The sequence below is a fragment of the Manacus vitellinus genome, unplaced genomic scaffold (genome assembly GCF_001715985.3).
Source record: "Manacus vitellinus isolate BGI_N305 unplaced genomic scaffold, ASM171598v3 scaffold_4_pilon, whole genome shotgun sequence".
In the NCBI taxonomy this organism is placed as follows: domain Eukaryota; kingdom Metazoa; phylum Chordata; class Aves; order Passeriformes; family Pipridae; genus Manacus; species Manacus vitellinus.
This window is the reverse complement of record NW_021940604.1, coordinates 18,042,038-18,064,559: the sequence shown is the minus strand read 5'-3', so window position 1 is coordinate 18,064,559 and position 22,522 is coordinate 18,042,038. Positions and strand designations below refer to the sequence as shown.

Sequence of the window (22,522 nt, the reverse complement as noted above, 5' to 3'; positions counted from 1 at the left end):
CAGCTCCCTCACCGGGGAAGCGCGCTCCGTCCCCGCCCCCTCGCGGCCGCCACGGGCGGGCCCGGGGCGCTTCCCTCGGGTGGCCTCAGCGGCGGCGGGGAAACCGGCCCTGCCGGAGCAGCTGAGGGGCGGTGGGCCGGGCTCCGCGCCAGTCAGCGCTCCGTGGGCTCGGGGGGGGAACACTGCAGCTGCTCGGCCTCTCGGGAAGAACAGATCCACCTACGGGTTCTCCTTCCAGTATTGCCGCACTTTGTTGTTTGCCTAAATATCTCTGTTCCCTCGCTGCAAAGAGGCGCCGCTCCTGTGTACAGGGGCGGAAGGGGGGACTGTACGGCAGGGGCAGCCCCCAGGCAGCTGGAGCTGCTTTTTACAAGTCCTCCCCCGCGGTTTGCAGGCACCACAGAGTCTAAATTGGACTTCTGAAAAAGCGGACTGCATAACAAACCAGCCATTTCTCCCTCCCTCGAAGTCTGAGGAGTTTAGGGATTATAGTGTTAATATAACCAGAAAATAGGGTGTCCTGGAGGCTCTAAAGCTTTCGCTTTTGCCCAGTGTTGTTTTGAAAATTTCCTACCTCTGTGTTCTCCCCCCGCATCGTGTATAGTGACGCAGTGACATGCTTTAGCTATTTGAAATATTTTGTCTTTTAATTGATTCTATTTCAAAATTGTGTTCCAGGCATAAGGAGTGAAACCGGTTCCCAGTTTCTCCAGCAGCATGTCTGTTTCCTCCAGTTACTTTGCAGCACGTGTGCACACTTCTAACAACTCTGTGCTTGCATGTTTGAGTTCTGTCCTCATTGGGTTCAGTGTAAGTAGACTGTCTTCTAAATTACTACATGTATTTTCTTGGTACCTCTGACAATACGTTTGAGTATCGTTCTCATGCATCCATTCAAGTCTTGCAACATCACAGAGCATAACTTAATCTGCGTAACTTCAAAGTGTTGAAGAATCCTAAAAGTTCTCCACTGAGTTCCTCAGTCCCAGGACCTCCCACTGTTGGCCTGTATTAATGGTGAATTATTGATAGGCAATCAAAACAAAAATCACTGCTCATTTAGAACACTTTTTGTTTTAAGATATTACAATATCACCAACATATGCTCTCTAATAAATGTACACAATTTGTATTTTAATACAAATTTTTAGGGTTGGTGGAGAGGAAAATCAACACTTTTCAACCAACCAACCGCAACAACAACAACAGCCCTCCCCAAACCCCAATAAACTTTAGATCCCTTATTTTCATGTTATGATGTATGACTTCAATGTGTAAAGTAACTGCCTTACCAGCCCTAATAAAACTAAGTTAATAAATTTGAATGTCTAACATGTTTTTTTTTTCTCCAAGTCATATTTGAATGTGTTATCTTAATGAATAAGAAAGCTGCAGTGGTTCACCTCTTGACTATATTGAATATCTCACTATCCATGAGTTCATCCTCGTGTGGAACTTTACAGGTGCTTTAAGTTACAGATCATATTTCTCTGAATTGCTACTTCACAAGCTATTGGAAGAGGATTTCTGCATCTAACTCCTGCTGGATGAACCCCTGGATGGAACTTCAGTTACCTCTCCTGCATTGTTTGCAAATATATTCTTCTTCAGGCTATCTGTAGATGTTTCCTAAACCCTTACCTGAAGGAAATAGTGTTTACAGTAAAAGTCAAAAACTGCTTCAGGTGGTTATAAAGAGGAAATGTTTTAACTCCTAGGTATGTCTCTAGAAGAAAAATACATTGTGCTTTATAAAATGGTCCTGTTGTATCAAATTTCATAGATTATGGTTGCAAAAGCACTGCTGAGATCTGCACTTAATATATAAATTGATCACTGTGAAAATTCAAAACAAGCCCTGTCTCCAGTATATGCTTTCAGTATCAGCTTTACTCGGTTTATAGTGCTGTCTTGCAAGGTAGAAAGCCTGGCTGCTTTTTTTCTAAAGATGAGACACAGTTATTACTGCATGTTTGTTAGCACAGTTACTTGGCTTCTGGTATGGCAGAGGCGTCATCTTTGTGATTCACTGGAGGAGGTGTCCATGTGTGCTTCCTCAGACTGCGCTTTGTAGCTTAAACAACTAGAGTAGTATGAAAAACAGTGCAGCAGCCTGCAACTGGGGCAGCTGATTTTTATAACTACAGAGCAAGTAGCTGATGTTGGTACGTAAAGGCTGCGATTAGGTAGTGGTTCCTACAAAAAAACCCCGAAAGTTATTTATCATCCTGTTATTATCTAATAATAACCAGTAACTGGTATGTGTTTAGCTGAATAATGAAGAAATGTTTACTCAGCAAGAAGTCATCCAAAAATATATTATGCCCATTTGAAAATCCATGAGTAGCCTCTTTTGAAATCATGGTGTAAAATAGGACAGGAAAAAGTAATTGTTTCAAACAAGTGGATGGAGAAGTGCCGGCAGTCACCGGCTTGAAAAGCTCTCTTGTTCTGAGCTCGGAATGCTTCCCTGGTTTGTCTCTGCTTTCCGCTTGGAATGGCTCTCCTGCATAAATCCGTATCACGTTTTTGCTTTCAGGTCACTTCTGATAGTCTTGTGCAGTAATAAAGAAAGAGACAAAGACTTAAAAGTCCTCTGTTTATCAGTTTTACAGAACATAGTGTGTGCCCTATGGGTATGGGTATGTCCCAGGAGAGTACAAGAACTGCCCATAATACTATGGCTGGTGTGGCTGGTACACATCTCATTTGTGTGCAATTGGGGCAGTACCAGTAAGGCTGCACAAGAGCTGAGAAGGGCTCATGGATGCCACAGGTAAGGTAAAGATTCAGTCTAAGCAGTGTGAATATGTTTGGATGTTCACGTAGCTGTAAAACTTGGGCTTCAGGCTCTGTGTCTCTTACCAGCCATGGGTGAGACTGCCTGTGGTGGTTCAGTCAGCCTGAAGTGTGCTGATTCTGCTTTGTGCCCAGCCATCACACAGATAATCTATGACTGAAGTTAAACTGCTGTAGTTCCAGGTAAAGAATCAGCCACTCTCTAAACTTTTCTGTTCATGTGTCAGGTTGACTGTGGAAGGCCTGCTAAGGTCAGAGAGAACTCACTGTTGTAATGAAGCCAGATTTTGGTAGTCATTATTGAATTATGCTTTTATTTTCTTAAGCTTAACTCTTCATGTTCCCCAGCAACACTGCTATCAGTGCCACTGGCAGCAGCTACTTCTCGTTGTGTTCAACCAGCTGTTGTGAACAGACCACTACACTGTGCTCAACTCTGTCTGCCTTAGTGACAGACAATTTACAAACTCATCCTTAAGACCCTGCAGGACTCCATAGTGGATCAGTAGTTCACCTCATTAGGTCCCACCATTAACCTGGGAACTTGCAGTGCAATTTGTGCAGTCAGCAAAGCTTGAGTTATCTAATAGTGTATGTGCTTGAAAATTAGAAATGTTAACACAGTTGTGCAGTAGAAAAGCCCAGTGTTGAACCCAGCAAATAACAAGTTCTATTAAAACAAGAAATGGAGTTCAGCAGTTGGTCAGACAAAGAGCAAAACTTGTTTCAGCTTGGCTGCCTGGTTTTGTTACACTGTCCAGTACTATCCACAGGTGCAATTACTGTGATGTATCCTAAGAAATGGATGTTTATTTACATGACACAAATACGCTGCAAAGTAAATAATTTTTAGAACTGCAAGCTGATTTCTGTATATTGTATATGTATATTGTACATGTTAATTAGTTACTTCCATTTAAAGATTTTGCCAGGAAATGTGTGCAGAAATAAAACTGATACAATGCCCAACACCCAAAAGTAGCTAAACAACAATACTACAAATTTTCACTGTAGTAAAAAAAAAAAATAATAGCATTTGCCTATGGAGATCATGAGAAAAACAGAAGTGAAAATTTATTTAGACTAAAATGTTAAAAACTCAACGCTATGGACTCATGTAATTTATATCCAGTGCTTCTCTTAGGGACTAGTGTTTTCCTTGAAGTCTGAGGTAAATGTAGTACACACATGCTGAAGTAACTGAAACAATGCAAAGGGAAGCCAGTCAATATGATAAAGTGATTTCCACGTTGGTGCTGATTGCAGCTTGGTTTTCAACAATCTTTGGGATTTTTTTCCCCCCAAGTATACATTCTGGGTAGAATTCCTGCAGCAGAAAAAAAGCCATGCAGTTCTTGGGACATAATTCTTCCCTGTGCTATGAGATTGTGGCAGAAGGGTTGGCTAGAGGAGTTTTCTGCTGAACTGGAAAATTCACTGGCATTCAAACTCTTATCACAGATGTACATGGAACAATCTAGACCATGACAAACCCGCTCTTAAGACTGATTTTTACAATGATGTTCTGATGAAATGTAGAAATCTTCTGCATTTTGCCCCTGTATCAAGTACAGCCTATTCTTTCTTCCATAGGAAAAGACAGTAAAGATTGAAATATTGCATCCTTGTTTCCTCTTTGACCTTTTATTGTTCTTTCTGAATAGAATTAAAGGGTCATGGGAATTAGTTACACTAAGTGTTGGTAATGAGATTTGATGTGTCGGAATGCAGAGAGATAGTTCCTGAGAGCCAAAAGACTTTCCCACTGTTGTAACTAATACTATGCCACATTATGCTAACTCTGTACCTCCTTACTCAGAGTTGTCTGTTGAGCTTGGAAATGCTGCACACATGTGTGAGCAGAGACTTTGCAGAATTGTCTGCACAACTGACTGGACTCACGAATATGCACACTTCTAGGTTTTTCCAGAATACCACATACTGCAAAGATCAGGAGCACAATAGCATAGTGATCATCCAAGTTACTGTATTAATCCCAAAATCCAAATATTACCTTCTTTTAGGAATACATTTTACAGACTTCTCAATGCCATTTGGTAGAAAATAAATTTTTTCCAAATTTATTCTTTTTTTGTTTGTTTGTTTGTTTGTTTGTTATTTGGTTTTTTGTTTTTTGTGGTTTTTTTTGGTTTGGTTTGGTTTGGTTTTGGGTTTTTTGTTGGTTTTTTGTGGGGTTTTTTTGGTTTTTGGGGAGTTTTTTTGGTTGTGTTTTTTTTTGTTTGTTTTGTTTTTTGTTTTGGTTTTTTGTTTGTTTGGTTTTGGTTTTGGTTTGAATAGACTGATTTGGCAGTGGTACAGCTGCTGACTGTGGCAGACACGGTAACTGTGTCCTTCTTAACTTTCTTTTCTTTTCTAGTAAAAAAACAATGGGCACAGCTTTTACTGAATAAGTAAATGTAGATATTATCATCTTTGTATTAGTGTTCAGTTATTCATTCCATAAGTACAAATGCACAAATGAAGTGGAGGACAGGAGAAAAAGGTTGATCCCTTGCAAAGCATGCAAGAAAAAATACGCGACACTCACTTCAGAACATTGTAACAAAATGATCTAGTGAATTTTATTTTGGGTAACAGCCAAGAAATCTGACATTTTGCCCAATATGGCTTTCTTCTAAAATTAAAAAGTTGCATATACCTACAGTTGAGTCCACCAGCTACCGAAAATCTGCTGTATACATCTTTAATCCATGGCAGCATCACCAGAATACAGCTTTCAGTGGCGTTTTCAAGCTGAATTATAAGATAGAAGTTTTTAAATGTGCATTTAGAAGATTTTTATATTATTTATATGAAAACATACAAATTTTTCATTTATACATATACTACATATAAAACTCATTTTAATTAGCAAGTATCTTCATCTGGGTATTTATCTTTGTGCATATAGCAAAAAAAGGATGTAGTCAGGGCTTCAGATGAAATATTAAAGTTCAAGACCTTTGTATATGCTAACTAGAACCTTATTCAAATAACTCAAACTTTTTTTTCTTGCTTTTAAAAGATAAGAGATTCAGCTTAAAAATACATTCATAAAACAAAGACAATGTTCTCCCTGAGACTACCAGTGTGAGTTACTTTGTGGTAATCTTTGAATGAAAAAATATAAAAAAGACAATAAGCTCTGGTTTTCTATATGCTACAACAAATTTCTCGAGCAACACTGACATCATAAAAGGTACAGACTGGAGAATCATGCTCACTAGCTGAAAAAACATTTTCATATATCAGATTAAGAAGAAGAAAAGAAATTAATATAGACAAAGGAAGGTGACTAATTTTTAAGGAAACATCTGTACTGTAGTATGAATAAATGGGAAAAAGTTGGGTCGTTGCTTTTGATTGTTTGTTTGGGACTTTCTTTTTTTATTTCAGACATGAATTTTATCCAAAGCAGGACTATATGCCCAAAATGTAGATTCTTGATTTATGCAGAGATACTTAGCAGAGTTTTCTAAATATATCGAGCATTTGTTTTTGTTAATATTCATAAAAGAAATATAGAACGTGTGAAAACAGTTTCTGTTTAAATTCAGTGATAAAATATTTGATTATAATGAGATGGCAAAGCCTCATGAGCAATAAGTGAGGAGTCAACCCCCAACCCCAGTGAACAGCTCCTGGTTTGTGGCTTTTTTCATCCTCTATCAGAATGACTCTGCTTTGAAGGCCAGCAGCTACGCTAGTTTTATTTAGCATTCTTCCTTTTAAACGTTAGAGACAATTTTAAACTGCTACAAAGTAACAGAATTGGGATGCATTAAACATATCCTGCTCAAATCTGAGAGAGAGTGCAAGATACATACCTTTTCCTTTTACAATTTAAGTTGTATTTATAGTAACCATGCAATTATGTTATTCAGGGGGAAAAGCCTTACCTGAAATCAAAGAAAGCATTTATAGGAAAAAGGGGGAAAGCATTGTTTGTTCTACCAAAATTTATTATGTAGTAATTACAAAGTTTAAAGATTCTTCCATTTTAAATAAAAATAATAGTTATAATTACACATATTGTATAGTATCATGTCAAGTGATTTCAACAAATATAACATGAAATACAGTGCAGTTTCAAATCAGAAAGACAATTACTTTCTCATTCACAGTGTTTGACAAATTACAGGATAGCTTGTTCACATGAGGGTTTACTTAAGGTCATGCTCTTATAAACAGTCCACATCACGCTGTGCCACAAAAAGAAATCATCTCTCAGAACGTGAAGTATCGGGCAAACCACTCCTGGCGTTGTGGATCTGGTGAAGCCACTGGTGAGGCATCAGTCGGAGGAGGGCTAAATTCACAGAAAGAAAAAAACCACAATTATCCCACAACTACACAAAAGGTACAACTATTAGGAGAAAAAAAAGAATCACAGAGAATATTCAGTAAGGAACACAGTCTGTTTTTCCATGGATTAATTATCAGTGTGCCCCAGGACATGATTTAATGTCTGCCTATAGAATCTGTGATCATCCACTCCATTGGAGAGCATCAGCAGCACAGACAAGTCAGTTCAGAAACCACATTAGAGACTGGGCAAAGAATGTTTTGGAAAACATAATTTAGAATCTCATAAATAACTGTAGGTTTTCAGGAAGAATAAAAAGAGTTTTCTTGGAAAAGCGTGACTGTAGAGGGTCCTCTTTTAGCATCCTTTTCCTGTGGTAAAGTTAATTTTGAAAAATATGATGCGAGCATCATATTTGTAGACATGTGCTCACAAAGACTGGCTGGCAACTGAACAGAAATACACACTATTTTAATAGTTAACACCGATCATGAATATCACTTGCATTGTTGCTCATGCACACAATTAGAATATGCTCATATACTAGGAAAAAGAAACTACTGTGCTACAAACAGGATTTGGTTTCTCTTTTAACATTCTCACAAAATGAGCAGGAGAGAATAATTTATAGTAGTTTACACAATTAAATTTCCTTTATCAATAAAAATTGGTAATAAAAGTAATCTTGATTATTGGATAATACAGGGCAAAAACCAATTTGGAGTGAAAACTCCAGCATCACAGTTCATGGGGTCATGCACATGCATGTTATAGATATCTGAGCATACTCATGCACATCACATGCACAGGAAAAAAAATTAGCAACAGTACTTTTTTCTTTTTTAAATTGTTTTCTTGAAAAATATTGTTTTCCCTTATCTATTTTGGATTCTATCATTTGCTTCCCTTTATAATTAGCAGTTGCTAGGTATGTGATCTTTTGCATTACATCAAAGGAGAGAGCAAACAACCAACAGTGGAACCACTAATTAGACATCATTTTAAGTTGTCAATTTAGAGGTAAGAGATCAGCACCTACTAAATAGAGAGTACAGCACTTCGGTGCATTTAATATGTGGGCACATCAAGCTAAAAGATTAAAATCCTGCCTCTAAAATGCCATTTTTAAGTTATTCAATTCAATAGGTTATTTTGTGAAAGAATTATTTGAGACTTTAATTCTGGTTTTGATTACTGGAAGCTCAGCATTAAGCACCTAAGCCTACACATTTCCTGTTGCTGTAGGAAGGTTATTCCTATGAAACAATTTGATACAGGTGAGGAAAGGGGAAACATAAAACATTCACGTAGCACGGAAAATAATTTTCTTACATAAAACTCATTATCACATAATACTGAATAAAAGAAATTCCGTGCTCGTATCAATTCCTAAATGAAAATCAGTAAATAACACAAACATTTAAAACAATTGTTCATATATGTAAACAATTGAAAGCACATGAATCCTGTTAGGGTATTTATAAAGGTTTTCAAAGTTCAAGGCTTAGGAAAAAGTGAGAGAATACTTCATATTTCAACAAGGTCTGCAATAAAAAGGAATACTATAAAGAGGTTATAAATACAATGTAAAAATTAAAATGCCGTAAGAGTACTTGTACCTCTGAAAGGCTGATAAAGCAAGTGGGATTCAGCTCAATAGGAATGCAAAATTTTTCTGAGTTAAGCAAAAATAAAAAGAAAAAAAAAGATTGGTGAGGCAGTGCTCACCTCAAAAACGTCTTGGGCTCTTTGGGTGGCATTGGCTGTGGTAGTGGTTTGCTGCTGTTGAACTCAATATCGTGGATGGGTGAGTTAGGAATGGGGTCCAGGCGATTAGGATGTCCATTGCCCACCACTCCGCTAGATTCCAGAGCACTTAGATTGGGGACACTCACAAACCTGTTTGTTGATTTATCGTTCTTCTTCTTTTGCTGCATTAAAAATAACAAATGTAAGGAAGCCTTCTTGCACCTGGACAGACGAGGACATTGGCAAACTTAAAAGTTTTATTGATGGCTGGTTTGGAGGTTTTTTTGAAGGAGAGATTGGGACAGACTGGCCCCTTTTTCCAGTTGTAGTTATCCTGTTTGCTTTGACGAGACCTGAACGCCACAGATTTTCACAGAAAAATCAAATTTCTGATCAAGATGATTAAATTATTGTGACTTAGCATAATAATCAATGAGTATGTCATAGGAGGTCTTCCAATATAACATTTTGCTCTATTTAAACACTGGACATTGACAATCTTGTGGAAAACTTCCTCTCAGTCTGCTAAACCTTTCATGTTTACTCAAAACTTTTCTTGATATCTGCAAACCTTTCACAGCAATCAACACCCTCATGGTCAGCAAGCATTACAGCAGTACGGCTGAAGATATAAATATTACTGTACAGGAGTTCAGTTTCTTGAATAAGGAAAAAGCCAGGCTTTGATGCCGTTATAGCTGTCACTTCTGGACACCAGGTGGCACAACTGAACATTTTTCTTTTTGTAATACTCTCTATACTTCTCCTGATAGCATTTCAAGGGACTCAAAATATTGAAGAAATTTATTTTTATATCACTATTCTACATTCCAGAACACATCACACAAAGAAGTCAGTATTCAACCTCTCTATAGATGTTTTAATGTAGAAGGATGTTTCAAATAATTCTATAGCTTTTTTTTTTAAAATGGCTGTGTGACAAGAAACCTTGTGTATTTTCTGACTTCTATCAAATATTCCGCATCCACAATAAAATATTAATATTAAAAGCATCTCATTTCTAAAAATAGGATTTTTTAACATACCCAGAGCAATGAAAAAATACCTCATAAATATAATGAATTATGTATTATTTGAATATATAATAAATAATTTCCTTCAATTACCTACATGCAACCCTAACAAGGCAGCTAGGAGAAGAACCCTTAAGGGTTTATGAACTACACAAATCTGAACGAACGTGAAAGACGAGTGCAATCTCGTGTTGTTTCTATATTACATTTTCCAGCAGAATTCCACTTGAAACAGGAGAGCTGCTCTATTCAAGGGTGGGCACAAGTTCAAATAGAGACAGACAGAGAGTCCTACTGTTTGTTTGCACTTTCTTCTCTGTAGCTCTCTGCTGGCTTTGATTTCAGTGCCCAGCCTCTCTGGGCTGGCAGATGCAAATGCTACTAATTGCAGCCACATTGGTGGATGTGGTTTGTCAAAATATAACTAAAAACCCTCAACAATTTAACCAAATGCTATAATAGAAAAAATTCTTTTCTAGGCATCACAATTAAAGATCATCAGCTACAAAGGATTAAACTAAGATTGTCCCATACACTTCTGCCTTAGTAGCTGAAGAAGCAAGAAATATTATGATGGAAGAAACAGTTTGGTAAAAGTAACCGACTGCACGTAAAATACACTTGCAAGGCAATATACCTTGCAATTAAAACAGTGTGTTAAACAAACTGTAGTTAAATCTGTGTGCTCCACAGGTGGCCCATTTCTGGAAAATATAAGTTATCCACATAAGTGCTTAGAAAAATACTGCAATTCATATAACATTCTCTATAAAAAAAAATCTGTGCTTCTGAAGTGGTCAAATCTGGAAAGAGAAAATTGTGTGTATTGTTTCCATGAAATTCATGCAAAGTATTAAGAAATTTCAGATGTAACAATATAATACTAAACAGATCCATTGCATAAATTAGAGAAGCAGTAATACATACTGCAATGGCTGTAATTTTGCATTAATGTGCAAAGCCTGTAGTAATTCATAAATTCTGTCTTTCCTTTTAAAAAAGGAAAAGAGAATGAGATTTTCAGTTTCTCTGTAATTCATTCTCCAATAACACAGCACATGCTTTGACAAAATAAAGTAACATAGTCCACGACTCATGAAATGAGAGGTCAGAATGTTCTGGCATACAAGACAGTTTTAAAGTCTAAACAGTTTTGAGTGATAGAAGCATATTATAAAAATATATGAATTATCACTACGGAAATCTGATGTTAAAAGTACTTTTGCCAAACACTTCAGATTTCACACAAAACAAGCTTATATACTAGATGGTTACATTTCACATCTTTATGAATGAATGGTTCAGACAAACTTCCAAAATTTTCATAAAACCAAAGCATTCAAATTGTATCTGGATGTCCTGGTATTGTCTCTACTGGGCCCGAACTAAGTTCTTTTATGCAGTTAGGATAAAAATTAGGCATCCACAGATAAGCTTGTGAGATCTGCCGGGCTCCTGAAAATCACAGGAGAATATTGACATTTTGCAGCTGAGCTTGTGCAGAAGTGTGAAATACATTGATCTGATGTGAAACTACAATAAGGCTTGGCTAAATAGCACAGCCTGATCCCAAATAGTGGAGCCAGAACTCCTTTTAAATAATGGGAGCCTGAACCCTGATCACTAAAGCACTCAGGCATCTGAACTGCTCATGTTGTGCCCCTTGGGTTAGCCTCTGTTTCAGAACCTTCCAGAGTTCTTCTGCCTCTACAGCTGGGACAAAATCTATTCCCCTTCCATACAGGTGAAATAACCTATCACAAGGAGGAAGGAAATGTCAGAGGACTCATTCTTATTCCTGAAGTGGTGAAAAGAAACAGAATTAAGGTACCTTACTACAGTCTATTCACGTTCCTCATGACGGAATGCTGCTGGCATTTGAAATGACAGGAAGGCTACTATGCTTACGTGTACAGTAGCCTTCCCTGGCTGCTATTCAGCAGGACGGAGAGAACTGGAAAAGGTGGCTACTGAAGTGCTTTGACTTGTATAGGTGGTGACAACAACTGAGAAGGCTAGAGACTGACTTCTGCCTCCTGCTGCCTCCACTGTCCATACCTGGTTTGTCACTCCACTGCTCCAGTCTTACTCTACACCTTTCCTCATTCAAACTTAGCCTATGTCCTTCTCACACTCTTCCCCTTCCACTTTTTACCCTTATTCCCTTCCTTTTAGTGTCACCTGTCCCTCTGTATTTCTAATGCTCTTCCATCCTGAGCACTTTCTCAAAATTGCTAAGTGCCCTTGCACTTTCCAAAATAGCCAAGAAAAATTATGAAACTAAAAAACAGTTAGGGGTGTCACTGCTTTCTATTGTATGCTACAGTTCTGCCCTCTGTTGCCTTTCTGTCACTTTTCAATTTTGATTTTGCAGTTTTGTGAGAAGGAACTGTGTTTTATGTCACACACGTCAAGCAAACCAGGGCAACAGCATCACTGGATCTCTCAACAACACAAAAGAAACAGACCTACACAGAAATAAGTAGAGACAAATGGAAAACTATGTTTCTTGTTTTGAACATGTCTTTTAAGAGTGATTTATGTACAGATGCAGGCACACACACATACACATATATTTCTTCCTTTTACTGTATCTTAAGTTTAGATGTCTTTTTCTTTACTTTAGCAATGAAGTCCATGGAACATACCTTCACCAATGGATTAATAACACCAACATTAGGGCTTGCATTAAACATTTTGTTGTAGTTAGTCTCCCTGTCAACTAGTTCCAGCTGATAGAACTTTTTGTCCTCCTAAAAAGAACAACAAATAGAAACTTCTTTTTATGCATTTTCAATCAGTTAGTGGCCAAATCTGCCTATAAAATGTTCTCAAATAAATTTATGCTTACATTTTAAAATAAACTGGTAATTCTAAAAACTGCATTTCATGTTTTATATATTATTATATGTCATAATTTAAATAATTTCTATTTCCGTAGTTCTACGATCCTGAAAGTGAGCATAGCCTAATGTGTTATGTGCTAGGAAAGACTCAGTATAGTTAACTTTTGATCTTTAATTAATTTTAATTTCCTCATTCCTTCTTGCTTCTTAATTAAGATCTAATCAGACTAGCCCGAGTTATGGTGCTGTGCTCTGAATTTGGGAAGCTCAGTGGATCAGGATATTGGTCTTAAAAATCTCAGAGAAGAGACTATTTCATATATGGTTTACATGGCCGGCTTATTCCAGGACTGGAGACAGAAGACATCTGATCGAGGACACACCCAAATATTTCTGTAATAATGTATTATGCTTGATTGTGGAAAACACTGTATCTTATTAGCTTTACTATCATGAGTAATTGGAACCACAGGAATAAAGTGTTAAAGAATATGAATAACATGCTAGCAGGATTGGTTCTTTATACACATTTCAAACACCCTGAATTAGATTAATTTTTGTATCTGTCAAGATATTACACCAAGAGAGCATAGAAGTCTTACAATCAATTTCTTTATGAGCTGGTCCCGCTCTGCAATTAGGTCTTTCAGTTCTGAGATAAGCTGCAAGTCTTCTGGTCTTGATTCTCTGTTTTTATATTTTTCTTCCATTTCTTCTAAACTTTATAGAAAAGAAGAATACCCTCTTTAGCCTGATCCAGTGTTAAATGATGAGTGAACAGTCGCATTTTTGATTAGTACAAAAGACAGTTCAAGGAGTAAAACCAGAAGATATCTTTCTTATCATCCTGAAGAAAATTAATTTCTATGTTCTCATTCAGCTTTAGACAGTTAAGAAACAAAACAAAACATAAAACCCCAATAACAATAACTTTTTCTCCAGCAACTAATAATCTGGGCAAAATTCTAAAAACTTAACATCCTTCCTGTGCATGCAGTACTATGTGTTTGAAAAAGGCCTCTTGGAAGTCAGCCTGAAAATAAGGCATTCAAAACCACAATACGGACAGGAGAGTTACAGAAGACATAGCTAAAATCAATTCTTATGTAAAATATAGGGACTACACAGCACTATATTTAATATTAATGTAAATTTAAAAAGGTGGCAATTCACTTTCCTAATGAGGAAAAACAACAGTATATTTTTCTTTTTTTTTTAATTTTAAAAGAAGACTACTCTGATAAAGATGCATGCTTGTGATAATGGAGAAACTGGATAGACAGAAAAAGCTGGCAGCATCTTCCTCAGTTCATGTGGAACATACTGGAACAAAGATATCCAAGAACACTGAAGACTAACAGGTAACTAACTCCTCTCCACAAAAGCAACTTAGTACCATTAGAGATGAAATAAAGGAATGAGCTGCAAAACAAAAGCAATAACACTTGGATATTAGGATATCTAGATTAAGAGAAATGTAACAACTGATAAACATTTGAAAAAAAAGAAGAAATTTGAAATGCCTGGTGGGAAAGCATTAAAGGAGAGAAGTGAAATAAGCCAACTCAGAGGAATTGTAAAAATAACTGCGCAAATATCCTTTTTACTTAAAGAACAAGTTTTGAAGACAGGACAATTTCAAATGACCGTGTCTCTTTTAAACAAATACAATGTTCATGATGCTAAACGTTGTTTCCAAGGAAAATACTAAAATACTTGTCTCACATATTCAGCCTTCATGTAGATTAGAGAGCCAAGTTTCAGAACAGATTCAGGAAATTTAACAAACTTAATGAAAAAAGAAAAAAAATCCCAATCAAACGCTGAGAAAAATCTATGAATTTAAATCATCTAACTCAAGTCAAACTTAGTTCCACAAGACACTTGGAAGTAGACATAATTTCTCACTTTAGATAAATATTTTCTCTTCAAAATCAACTATATGATTTTTACTTTGATTTGCAACTGAAAATGCAGCTAATATTAAATTGTATTGATAACCTTCAAATAACCTGTACATATTCTGATGAGATTATATAATGTATTTACATAAAACAGTATGAATGAGAACAACATGACTGTTTTTACTTGCAGAGAAGGCATTTCACTCAGCAGAACAGAAATAGCCACAGCTGGCTTAATTTTTGTGTATATGTTTTATGCTGGGTTAAGCTATTGTATACAGATCTCCAGAGTATAGCACATAGTTACGCATAGCTGTCATTTAATTTTCAGATACTTCAAAGAACTGGGTTTATTTTTCTATTTCAAATAGATAATTTGTAATTTAAGGACTCTAGTTGCACAGCCTGATTAATGACATCCACTCTCAATTATTTTAAGACAGATTCTCCATTTCACAGAAGTTCTTGAGGCCATGCTTTAGGTGAGGCTGAACCTGGAAACAGTTACTTGAGAAACAGCTACATAAAACTCCTCCTTTTTTTTTTTTTTTTAATTTGTTTGCTTTTTTACATAGTTTCCTCTTTGGACAGCTTCTTGCTTTAGTGTAAGTAGAGAGATAACACACTGGAAGCCAGGTCAGGGCATCTTGGATGATGCTTCTGACTTTAGGCCAGCGGCTGCTTCCTTGCAGTTCTAAGTCGAGCAAGAACCAGGAGTAAGGAGCCAGCCAATTCAGAAAATTTCTGGACACTCCAAAGCAAACAACTAAATGTGAAAAAAACCTAGGGTAAACAGTTCCAAAGCCTAGTTCTGGTGCTCATAGGCCCCTTTCTCATACAAAATAAATGCAGCAAACAGGAAGTAGCTTACACCTAATTTACTGAATGGCAAGTTACCACATTTATCAGGGCAGAACAGTGTGCATGTGGATGATTACAAGGCAGTGAGAACTAGAATTTTATACCCATCTTATGTGAGGACAATTTCTGAGTGCTCATTATCAAGAAAAAATTAGATGCATTTGGGCTTTATTGTTAATTTTTAACTGATATTTACTTTGAAGACTTAGAACCAATTCTTTTCTCTGCCATAAATCCTTTGTGCTGCAAATACAAATCCCTCAGTGACAAATTTGTGGCAGGAAGCCCTCAGTGCAGTATGAAAACTGTGACCAAATTGGTTACACATCACAGAGATACAGAATGATGTGAAAGACAGGAAAACAGTAGCTAGACAACATACTAACATGACTTCTGCCCAGACGTGGTCTAATCTCAGGTGGCATTTTGACTATGAGAAACACTAAGTATTCTCTTTATGTTATGCTCATACAATCCATTTCAGACACTAACTTTCCTTTTCTTAGCAAACCTGAAAATGTTTGCATTATTCATGCTATAATCTCACTTCTCAGTAGCAAATTTTATAAACTGTTTATAAACTTGTAGAAGCTCTTGTGTTCTCAAAAAAGATGTATTGAAGTTTGAGAAAAAATATTTGAACTAATGTTTTCTCCAATTTTCTAGGACTTGCACAGATTTAATATCTTTCCTACCTGAAATTTTTGGTCTCAAACCCCTAACAATTTATCTCACTACATTCCCCTAAAGCTTACAGAATTGTGTTGCCTAAAGAATGCAAGACTGGGCCCCATACTTGATTGAGGTATTTGTACATCTGCACCTCTGCAATATCTTCAGGAACTTATGGATACACTCAAATGCAGCTACATACAAATTTTTTTAATGCAACAAAACTTACGAAATCTGTAAAGCTGAATTAATTTCCTTGAGCAGCTCTTGGGTCTTATTAAAATCTGCCAGCATGCTTTGTTTCTCTCTGATGTGATCTGCTGTCAAGACATCCAGCTCTTTCTCATGTTTCTTGCTTAAATCTTGCTCATGCATCCTGTTTAATTTATTTTTTGTTAAAAAAAGAGTTATTCTAAAATCAGACTTGTTTGTTCATCATGATTTTCTGCCATGCTTCTAATGGCTTTTACACAATATCAGAAAACAAATCAGAAGGAATTACTCATTCATCAAACCCACTACTTACTGTTCTCCAATCTTCTAGCTTATTTCATGGAAAATGCATCTCCTTTAATGCTTTTTTAAATAAACAAACATAATGAATTTGAAAAAAAAAACCACCAAAAACCAACACTTGAGCGAACTGTTACTAAAATATGCCAAAATGTATCACTGAAATGCAGCTTACGTTTATGGTAATATTCACTAAGTTTACTACTAACAGGCATAGCTTTTCCTAAAGAAGACTAAATGATATGTAACATCACTTGATTAAGAAGATAAATTAAGAATTGCAAATGGTAAAATTTCTTAAGTAAAACGATAAGCGAAACAATACACATTTGAGTTTAGAGTGAAGAAATTCATACCTGATCTGTTGGTTGGATTCACTGTGTATTCTAAGAATTTCTTTCCCTTTAAACTCTAATTCCTTTGTCAATGCACTTATATTTTCATGAAGATGCAAAATCTCTTTGTCCAGTTCAGCTATATGATGGTCTCGGTGTCTCAGTTCATCTTGAAGTTCTGATATTCGGCATAAAAATTCTTTCTCCTATAAGAAATATAAATATAAAGTATCTATATTTTTATATATAAACATAAAGCATTTAAATATAAAAAAAAATTTTAGATAGACTTGTGTCTCAGAAGCACAATACTTGCTTCTGTATTGTGAGCTGAGCAGAAGTTTCCATTCAATATACAATTTTTTCAGTTTTAGATGCTGATACAAATTATAATTAAAATGAAGGGGTTCTTTTTTTATTGTGTACAAGTGCAAAGAAAGAAGAAATAAGAGTTATGTAACAAGCAATTTCCATTTGCCAAAAAAGTTAAAACCTGTCATTGTCATTGCCAGTTAAAATTTGTGTAGCTCATCACATTTTCCTTCTGCCCACACACACAACAAAAAAAAACAGGTATTGCTAAGAACCAGGGGCCCAGGCATTTAGCGTTTTCTGCCTTGTCAGCACACACTCCAGAGAAACTTTTTTTCCTTTACAGACCCATTCAATGGGAGAAAATTATTCAAGATGTATGCCCTGCACGAACAAACACTGATTCAGAGGTCTCTTATCTCACAAATATATACAAGGGTCATAAATATTTTGCAGCAGAATATGTACTAAATAGTTTATGTAATATTTATATTGCTTTCAATAATAAAAGTCATTCTTTTTACATAAGAAACTACAATAAAGTTAATATCTGGGAAACGCAGCTGGAGCCCATTCAACTGGCTTTGATAATGCTTCTCATCAGTTAAGAAATATCTGTAATGAAAACAATCTTTTCCAGAGTTTTCTGTTTCCACCTATTCCACTTCTTACAGTTTCAGAATAATTAATAACCATATAGTTTGTACAGAGAGAAAATCAGTAGATATTTCAAAGTAGTTTTAGGTGTAATTGTGTTTTGTGCCTTTCTGTCTCCAGGAAATACAAATATATCCCAATGCACAAATTTTACAGGGCATCTTTAAGAACAGACCATTAAAAATAACTATCTACCTCTCTCTATATAGACTATGTTAAAGTTATAGGAAAAAGCAGTGGAAAAGTTACATCCACATATTTAAATATTTCAAAAAGTAGACTACTCTACATCTATTTCAACTCTGATCCTGTGAACTGATAAGCATTCTAACACAAGAAAACACAATTACTTGCTTTGCCCTCAGTACAACTCAAGCTTGTGCTTAGCAGATCATTATACTGAGTCCAAAAGTACAGGGTATGTGGTTGGATCAAACATTGGCTCTTGTAATTTAAACTCTTTTTTCTGACATCTCCTTTAGATGTCAGACTCTAGGCTTAAACAACACATGACTGAAAATATATCCTCCTAAATCCTTCATGACAGTACTACATTTTTGGCTCTGGTGCTAACACTTTTAAATCAGCAAGGAAGAGATAAAGAAGGGCTCATCTCTGACTGCCTCTGTTTTTCTGTAAAGGCTATGTCCAGCTAAGCCTGCTTACTCTGTTAAATATATTTCTTAAACTACTTCTCCTCCTTGGTGCTGGACTACTAGTAAATCTATCTTGAAAAGCCTATTGTATAGGCAAATAAAGAGGTAGTTTTCTGGTCCTCTTACTTCCAAGAGTCTGGATTCCTCTCAATAGAGATTAAACTTTGAATTTTTAGTTACCAGTGGAAAAACTAATAGTGTATAAAATGAAAATGAAAGATAAAAGTGAATGAATTCATTTCCTACTGAAAGCAAAGGTAGTCCATACTGTCTCTGGGGTTTTGTTCTAGGGGATTTTTTGTCCCTTTATATTTTTAAGAAATAGTTGCAAGATGTTACATCATATTCTGTTTTCTTTATATGTTAATTAATCTTTTCTCATTTGGCTCCTGAGACAGAAAGAGACAGATATCTCTTAAGTTTGAAACAATCATGGTTGGTTATAAGCAACCACTTTTTTTTCCATATCACTTAGACTTCAAAGAGAAACAGCTCTTTTCTTTTAAGTCCTGCTGGCAGTTGAGGATAAGTACAATTTTGCAAGAATGGGCACTTGCATCCCACAGCAAGCCACTGTGCTCCCAGACGGCTGCACATTTCTGAGAGGAAACTGCCTTGATACGGGAGACTTCAGTAGGCTTTGAATGAAGTTTGTAGAAGGAAAAAACGCTAAGCAAGAAAGTTCAGGAAACTGGTAGGAATGCATAAACTGCTGGTGTCAGGTGACTTGGAAGGATTACATGTTTGTCGTTTGTTCACAACAGTTCTTTCCTCCAGCTAAGAGAAAAACAGATACCGCTCATGCCGTCTTACACTCAGTTGCCAGCCATGGCCCTTACCTGTCGCCTGCCAATTTCTATGCTTCTTTCCAGCTCCAGTTTGGCAGCTACCAGTTCCTGTTGATGGTTGTGCCTCAGCTGGTCAATGGCTGCTGCATGTTGATGATTGAGCTCTGAGCGCAAGGAAGCTGGTTACCGGCAACAAACAGAAAAGTTTATTTTGGAAATCTTTACAGTAACAATAACAGTCCAGCTCCCTCTAGTATTGTGGCTGACCTAATACACTCTGTTTACACCAGCTAAGCAATTGTCCTGTCATTCTATTCCTGTTACTTTCTGAAATGTTCTCTCTCCATCAGGAACTTTGGTCACTTACTTCTTCCAAAAAAACTAGATAAGATAGGATAAGGGTGAGATATTTCAAAAGTGAACAGTTTGGACTTACCTGTTAATGCTTATACTGATTTTAAGAGGGACATTTAGGTCAACACTGAATGACTTTCAGATACACTATAGTGTTATAACACACACACATACACACATATAGATGTGCATCTATATTTGCATGAGTAGAAATAAAGTTTTTGAACCCATTTTCAAATTTGAAAATAGTATACCTAACATAGCTTTTCCTTCATCCTCCAGCTCAAATCGTAGAGTCTGAAGTTCCTGTTCCATCTCCAATTTAAAGCCTTCCATGGCTTGTTTATGTGTTTCTTTCAGTGCATGAAGTTCTTCTGAGTGCTTCTGTTGTAAACGTTCTTCTAATTCCTACGAAATCAAAATTGACAGAATTTATTCTATACAAACTTAAAAAAAGTATAAAGTATTACACAATAAACAACTGAAAACAAAAAGCAGGCATTGATTTACTCTAGAAATTTTTAAAAATGCACTAATTTACCTCATATTTTCTTATCCTACTACTACATTTCTTTTTTCAGTGGCTCATGGTTATCAAGATGACCTGGACACAAAAGCCCTGTTCTGCTCACAGCTGGAAAAGATTAAAAAACCAATCTATGGATATATGTATAATAGCAAGCACTGTAGTGAAGTGCAGATCCATAGATGGGGTTAGTGTGCACACAATACACATTTGGAGATTTTGCTCCCTGAGGACACCCACGTTTACTCCCTACTGAATTGTATGAAGCATAATGTTCCTGGTGCACACCTTCTGGTTTGATTTTGAACAAAAGGAATCCACCTTGCGTGCTCCAAGACCAGTCTACAATGTGAACCAAAATACATTAAGGGTGGCTAATGGGAAAACTGACTGCAAAAGTGCACTCTAGATCTGAACTTAAAAAACCTTAAGACATCCCCTCATTAAGTACCATGCACTGCCAACTTTCATTTTTAAAGATGTTTTAGTCAAGGTTTTAAAAAAATATCTTGGGTGAGACACAAAAATTATCTTGCAAGTCGCAGAACATAGCTTATACAATTTCTAACGTAATGAAAATATAAAATACATTGAAAAGGAGTCAATTGACAAAAAATACATGCAAAATTAAGTAACTGTAATAGAAAATTCTTAGAGTATACTATTAAGGGTAACAATGTCAAACTACCATAAAGATAATAATTTTACACATATATATATATATATATACACACACCCACCTATATACATGCCACACCCACCTATATACATGCACATAAAGCAAGACATGAAACAATGCTAATGTCAGAGATGATTTTAAATATGCCTTGCTCAGATTTAACTGGATAACAATATTACTGTAATACATAATCTGAAACAGAAATTTAGTAGTTATGTGGATACTGTTCTTTACTAATTCCAACTGTGTACATAAAATGCTACAATGGCAACATTCTCTATAGAATTTGGAATAACCATATGAACATGCCTTTTGTTCTTGCTCTTTTGTTTCTTCCATGTTTTGAAAGGCAAGGATATGGGCTTCCTGAAGGGACTTATGCCTTTGCTGATGCTCCTCTTCTAATTCCTGGATCTCCTGAGTCAGCCTCTGTCGCTCCTGACTGAACTGGGCTTGTAGCTGTTGTAAAGAGCTCTGTGACTGGGAAAGCTGCATCTCCAGATTCTGCTTCAGTAAGGAGATCTAATCCACAAGAGAACAGCAAATATCTGTTAGTCATTAATACTAAAATCAACTGTAAAGAAAATATTCAAAGAAGACAACACTTGAAATTTTAAAGCCATTGTTAGCTGAAAGACAGACAAGCAATGTCATCCATGTATGAATTTGCTGTTAATATTATATGTCAGAGATATAATAACTACATTTTAATGATTTTGTAAGGATTATCACATTGGTTAGTTTACACTACAGCACTGCCTGTAACACAATTTTTCATGGCCAGATTCTCAAAAATTATTTCTAGGTTTTATATAAAAGATAATAAAAATGACACTATCAAGGTCTGAAATCAACCACTTGATTGTTAAACTATTCTTCAGGGGAACATCCATTCTCCAAGGATAATCTTGTGCTTGGATAGGTGAGGACAGCCTGCGACATCAACATTGATGGATTTTTGTATCCTTTTTCACAGATATATCACAGAATATTCTGAGTTGGAAGGGACCCACAAGGATCATCGAATCCAAGTTTTAGGTTAAGGGCCCATAGGGATATTGGACCCACAACCTTGGTGTTATTAGCACCAGGCTCTAACCAACTGAGCTAATCTCATATATTATGGTCCTATCTTACTGGTAGTTTTCTCATTTAGAAAGAAATGGTATCATAACATTCTATGTCACAAATAAAAAGTAACACTTCTTTGTTAGCTCAGTAAGACTATGAGAGTGATTTTTATGCTTGCTCTCAAGATCTAAGATCTAAGCATTCTGAATCACAAATAACTCATTTTCTTAGAAATACCTGATTTTACAAATGATGTTTTTCATCCAAGTAATATAGAACACTGTATTCCTTCGAAAAATCTAATTTTATCTTTATAATAATATTATACTTTGTTCTGCACATCAGATACCATCTTTTCAGACTGAAAGTACTAAACTTGTATTCCCTTTAGAGCTAAACACAGGAGAGATATTCTCCAATTCTGGAAACAAGATTTAACCAAAAGAGAATTTTGCTACAG

The 22,522-nt window shown here is 36.1% G+C and overlaps 1 protein-coding gene and 1 long non-coding RNA gene across 8 annotated transcripts in view; one reads left to right on the top strand and one right to left on the bottom strand.

Moving 5' to 3' along the window:
- The first annotated feature begins 2,643 nt into the window (after positions 1-2,643).
- LOC108640666 lies at positions 2,644-21,766 on the top strand. Its single transcript, XR_003916109.1, has 3 exons — positions 2,644-2,776; positions 13,963-14,095; positions 21,341-21,766. It is a non-coding gene; the product is annotated as an uncharacterized LOC108640666 (long non-coding RNA).
- The window catches only part of FAM184A (family with sequence similarity 184 member A), a 77,352-nt gene continuing 60,069 nt past the window's right edge, over positions 5,240-22,522 (bottom strand). The window contains exons 11-19 of one of the 7 annotated variants that reach the window (XM_018077914.2): positions 21,301-21,513; positions 20,041-20,194; positions 19,484-19,611; positions 17,041-17,225; positions 16,401-16,547; positions 13,337-13,454; positions 12,537-12,641; positions 8,834-9,036; positions 5,240-7,108 (exon numbers count right to left, since the gene is read on the bottom strand). In XM_018077914.2, the coding sequence (XP_017933403.1) occupies positions 7,027-7,108; positions 8,834-9,036; positions 12,537-12,641; positions 13,337-13,454; positions 16,401-16,547; positions 17,041-17,225; positions 19,484-19,611; positions 20,041-20,194; positions 21,301-21,513 (1,335 nt within the window). In that variant the 3' untranslated portion in view covers positions 5,240-7,026. The remainder of the gene's footprint in view (positions 7,109-8,833; positions 9,037-12,536; positions 12,642-13,336; positions 13,455-16,400; positions 16,548-17,040; positions 17,226-19,483; positions 19,612-20,040; positions 20,195-21,300; positions 21,514-22,522) is intronic. The other 6 variants (XM_018077908.2, XM_018077912.2, XM_018077909.2 and 3 more) reach the window with 6 other exon arrangements.